Here is a 5,387-nt window from a genome sequence, read left to right as displayed (position 1 = left end):
GCAGGAATTTCAGTTTATTGGCTGCATGTACAAAATTAAAATACTGTTTGACAAAATGTAGGAAAAACAAACACAAGTCACTTGAGAACAAAAAAACAAACCCTGAAGAGGACTGGTTTAACACCATTGAATACTACCATATTTTTCTTGCTCCTATTCAGAATGGATATTCTAAAGAATAGTTTCTAGATATCCTACTGACCCACCAAATATTACTCACTAGTAGCAATAATGTTTCCCTTTCAAGTCTCTACTAGTACTGACTGAATTCACACACAATACAGTCTATACTTGCAAAATAAAGTTAATTTTTTATTTTAAGACATACAGATTAGTCCTGAGGAATAACCACTACCATAGATACAACACAAGGAATTAGAGGATACTCGTGACAGCTCTTTTATAAAACAGAACTAAAGTAAAAAGCTTTTTATACCTACATCTGATTAAAACTAGCCATTCAGGTTGTTCATGTTTTTTACTTAAGAACAATGAGTTCAAATCCCCAGGTATCTTTTGACTAGAATTGTCTGCAATTGAACAAATACTTACCATGATGGCATAGCCATATTCATGTTCAAAGAAACTGGCATAACTGGCCTAGAAATGAGAATGAACAACAATGACATAAAATACATACTGAAATTTAATAACACAGATGCCCTTATGTCATGAAATCACATATCCCTAATTCTGTCTTACTTTTAAACCATAATTAACATTAGCTACTTTGTAGCCTCTCTGTAAGGATTGCAAGCAAAATATTAATGGGCTGCTTTTTATAAATACGTGTGTGCATAAATATATAGCATATACACACAAAATTTTATATATATAAAAAATATATATATAAAACATATATATATATACACACACACACATATATATGACACAGATGTACCTCATTTAGGTACTTCTAAGTGACAGTTATTTACCACAGTTCCATACACACGCTCAGTGCATCAAGGCACCTTACACAGCAGCATCAGCAAACCTAAGGAAGCAACCAGACGCAGCACAGTGGCGGATACGTGTCCAGCCATGCATGCTTCTGTCCACAGCAGAATCTGCTTAAGCAGTGCCTGCCTTCATTGCAGGACTCATTTGAACCCTTCTGCTGCTGTATGGCATCTTTCCAGACATACCAAGACAACTTCAGTGGACCATGCTGTGAATCAAATCTAGCTATAGTTTTAATTTACTGAAATTGAGGAACTTAAGTTCTGCAGGGAAAGACTGAAATAAGTCAAAGGGCAAGTAAAAAGAACAGCAGATACTACTAAGGTCTTTTTGAATGGCTCAGCAAAGCGTGGCCATGTGGTAAAATAGATAAATCAAAGTCCAGTGATCAGTAATATAACAAAACATTGCATACTTCTCTCTCTATCATCCTTGCTCCCAAACTTGCTGGAGCAAAAGACAATCTGAATTTTGTGGTACAATAAATAAAGATTATACTTAATTAGTTTTGCTATCATTAAATGAATACTAGACAGATCTTAATGCTTTATTTACCGACTCCTGACCCTGGTCAGAAGTATTTCACTTCTCAAGTTACATTATTTGCTGAAAATATGAATACCCTGTGAATCACTGAAACTTGCTGTAGGTAACAGTGAAATTTTATCTACTATACATGTATCTAATACAAAGTATATTTGATGGACAGTAAAATAAAAAAAAATTATTCCTTGTTAAGACTGGCTTTTAACAAATGATCATTGGGGAAAAAAAAGCAACAAACAATTCAATCCAGTGAAAACAAAGTCAAAACTTTGCATATATAACTTTCCAAATGTATTTTCAGTCTGAATTAGTAACAAAAGCAAAATATGAATTAAAATGCAGTTTTGGCATAGAGTAAATCACACAGCAGTTCCTAAAAATAAGAAAATATTTAATAGCATCAACATTATTTTAGAGTTGGGTCTTATATAAAAACAAAATGCAGACATCCAAATCCTATTTGACTTCATCATCTGTGCAAGTGTCATAATAAGTAACTCTACAGAACAATGTAAACCAAGAAGTTACAAACTTACGCATGTGGGCAAATGTATTTTACATGGGGGCTTTTGATACCTGCAAGCGCTTCTGACCATCCATGCCTGCGAACAAAAAAAAAACCCAACATATATAAATGGCATTTATGTTTTGACTTAGCTCTTATTTCTATGTTGGTGCAACAGCACAGAGCAAGCATGAAATATGCTGAACTAGATCAATATAAACACATTTCTAGGAAAAAAATTACATCAACTGCAGTACACTATGAATATAGTACTAAACTTAAAAGGTTTGTTCTGCCTCTGAATATTTTTTGCAAAGATACAATACAGCCAGGGACACTATCTAATTTGACTGTCATAGTTGCGGCACAGCTGCAGAAATACCTCTTTGGCTCTAGGCAAAGCCTGCTCTGTATCTGGCTGGGTTTATTAACTTGGGTGCCACAGCACATGAACACAGATATCCTGCTTACAGGCAGTTCTAGCCCAGAGGCTGCTTTGCTGCTCCTGTACAGTTAAGGCAGCTTCTTTCACAGCCGATTTTGCTTTTTCCGAACCAAATTTCTTGATGTGGATGGGAAGCGAACCGACACTTAAGCTAACTCCAGATGGAGCCAAGCTAATCAATCAGACCTATTAACTTTAGCTCAGCTTGAATGCTCTCAGACTCTGGCAGTCCTGAGCAACACTCCAGATTGCAGGCAGTTTTGTAATCTCAAACACGTACTGTATGAATACACAGAACAACGTGAGATCTGCCCAGTAGATAAGTATCCTACAAACCAGAAAACTGGAAAGCGTAATTTAAATAAACAGCTCCTAAAGACACATTCCAGGGCTCACCTAGACATGAACTGAGCTGGACTCAAATGTGAACCTGTGCAGAATCAGTGCTTTGCAGAACACTTGGTACCTGTATTTTTCTCATTATTCAGTATTCCTAACTCACTCCCTGAAGTAGATACTAGAAAGTTGATTCAAAGCAGAAAACACCTGTTACAAATTTGCCAGTGACACAGCTGAACTGATCAGACCAACAGTAGACAGGCCATAAAAGTATGTTTGGTTTAGTTTTAATATCATCCTGAAAAGTTAATGTACGCTACCTAAAGGCATTTCAAGCACACAGATGGCACAGGCATTTGAAACAATGGCTGTATATCTCGGCCTACTTCCTCCCAATAGTTTTTGATATACTATTAACAAATTGTGGGTGTTATTACTTGCATAACCTTTACGGTATCACAAAAGGCCAAATAAGAATCTAAAGGAGAAATATGACTGAGAAAGACTAGTTAGATAGGAATTTGGGGACTTTTTTAGCCAACTATAAAGATTAATCTGACAAATTTGGAAAGCAACATTGTATACATATTTATGCATACTCTTTAGAATAATCCTCTGTGTTGTACCTTTTGTTCAGATACTGACAAGTATGTACCAATGTTTAAGTGCCATTTATATAGGAGCTAAGAAAGAAAAAGAACATAACCTCTGTTAGACACTTCTCAGAGTAAGAAAAATACAGTTGGTAAACTGAAGTGAACAGTTTAAAAACTCATGTGAAGTACAACAGGTCAGTTTAAACTGTGGGAAATCGTAAAATTTTTAATTAGTTCTCTTCAGATGATTCTTTTTTGGGTCACGACTAGTTTTTTGGAAAAAAAATGGCAGTATGTCAAAGGCAGTTCTAGCTAATCTGTTCTGCAGTGGACTAGAGGAATGAATACAGCTAGATCACCATATTTCCACAGAGGTGTTATGACTTGTTAATGCATGCATTCCAGTATGCTAACTGTGCATTAGCTTTGTCACCAAAATGGAAATTCCGCATTTGCATAAGGAATACAATTTATGTTAAACTGCAAATCTCTGGGTTTTTTTCCCCTCTTGCCAAAACCAATATCAACCCGATTTGCAAGGACTCAAATTCCAAAGACTCAAAAGATTCTGCAATCACTTGCTGAACATTTGGTGCCAAGATGCAGGAAGCACTGCTGCCTCAGCTGCATCCTACCAGCAGAAAGGAAGAGGGATAATGCAAACAGGGCAGTGTGTCAGCACAGCAAATGAAAGCAAACATCTCCACTTGTAGAATACTGTCAAGTGCATGGACTTGACTCTTCTTAAGTGTCCAGGTTATGCAAGTTTTGATTTTGACAGCTGACATTTTTTTAGTTCTTTAGAAAAAGTTTGTGTTTTTTAAAACAGCTGCAAGTTTCAACCTAGAGGCAATATTCAAGTTCCAAGTAACAAAAAAAAAAAAGAGTTCTTAAAAAACTAACATGTAATTTTGTCCATAAGGGAGTACAACAGACAAAGCATTTATACTACTGATTTTCAGTATCTAGGTGCCAATTCCTTTAAAGTCTTCTACCAAAAAAGGTTTCAACACACTCCTAACTTTTTAATTCATTTACTTTAATGAATGTATGCTTATACTTCTGCAGACACAAGCTTCAAATGGAAAGATTCCAGCACACCTAGGATGCCTCCCAGAATTTCCCTGCTCTTTCCACTTCTACTCAGATGTGGAAATAACAGGAACAAAGCAAACAGGATATTTCACAGCTTGTTTGGGTTTTTTTTGTTTTGCTTTGTGGGGTTTTTCCGAGTCTGAAGACTATATTTCAGATAGAGAAATCTGCAGATATTAGGCGACTACTTCACAGTTTGCTCAGACAAATCAAGTCTGGATTTTAACGTGTGACATACTGAAGAGGAAACTGTGATGCACCTACTAGCAATCCAGCAATTCAGGAGTCTGGGAAAAAAAAGCCCTCTAAATTTAGACAAGCAGAGGAATAACTAGGAACTCACTCTCAGGAAAGCGAAAAATGAGAAACCCACAGACTTCTTTTTCCACCAAGTTTCATTTCAGAACAAAAAAGGGATCACATTCAAACCAAATTAGGAAAGTGATTGAAAAGAAAGATCAAAAAGCTTTTGAGGACTTATGCTGGCAACTTTTAAATAAACAGCTATCACCATTATTTAAGCATACACAAAGTTTCACCTGTTGTAGTCACTACAGTCAATTAAGCACAAAATAAGAAGCTTAAGTCACTTTTATCTGCTCACATCTTTAAAATGTGCAGCCTTATATTTGAAACTATAAATACTGAAACCACGACTATAAAGTACGTAACAGATCAGAATACACACCCGGTATCTCCTAATCCATGAAGAAAAATTACCTAAAGAGAAAAACAAAACAAAAGGTGGTGGTATAAGATGACTGAACTACAAACACACCTAACTCACGCACCACAGGCGCCCACGCCAGATCGCACACAGCTCGCAGCACGACAGGACTTTCTCCAAAGAAAACTCTGCCTCCTTCACTTCCTACCCCGCTTCTCCCCTCCCCGGCCTCCC

The 5,387-nt window shown here is 36.5% G+C and overlaps 1 protein-coding gene across 3 annotated transcripts in view; it reads right to left on the bottom strand.

Moving 5' to 3' along the window:
• Positions 1–5,200, bottom strand: part of LYPLA1 (lysophospholipase I) — a 9,745-nt gene extending 4,545 nt beyond the window's left edge. For 2 of the 3 annotated variants that reach the window (XM_010192910.1, XM_010192909.1), the window contains exons 1-3: positions 5,175–5,200; positions 2,043–2,108; positions 553–600 (exon numbers count right to left, since the gene is read on the bottom strand). In XM_010192910.1, the coding sequence (XP_010191212.1) occupies positions 553–593 (41 nt within the window). In that variant the 5' untranslated portion in view covers positions 594–600; positions 2,043–2,108; positions 5,175–5,200. Of the gene's footprint in view, positions 1–552; positions 601–2,042; positions 2,109–5,174 lie in introns of those variants that run through there. The other variant, XM_010192907.1, reaches the window with a different exon arrangement.
• Between the last annotated feature and the right edge of the window lie 187 nt (positions 5,201–5,387).

The sequence above is a fragment of the Mesitornis unicolor genome, unplaced genomic scaffold, assembly GCF_000695765.1.
Source record: "Mesitornis unicolor isolate BGI_N332 unplaced genomic scaffold, ASM69576v1 scaffold20969, whole genome shotgun sequence".
In the NCBI taxonomy this organism is placed as follows: Eukaryota; Metazoa; Chordata; class Aves; order Mesitornithiformes; family Mesitornithidae; genus Mesitornis; species Mesitornis unicolor.
The sequence above is the reverse complement of the archived record's forward strand: the minus strand, read 5'-3'. Positions and strand labels throughout refer to the sequence as shown.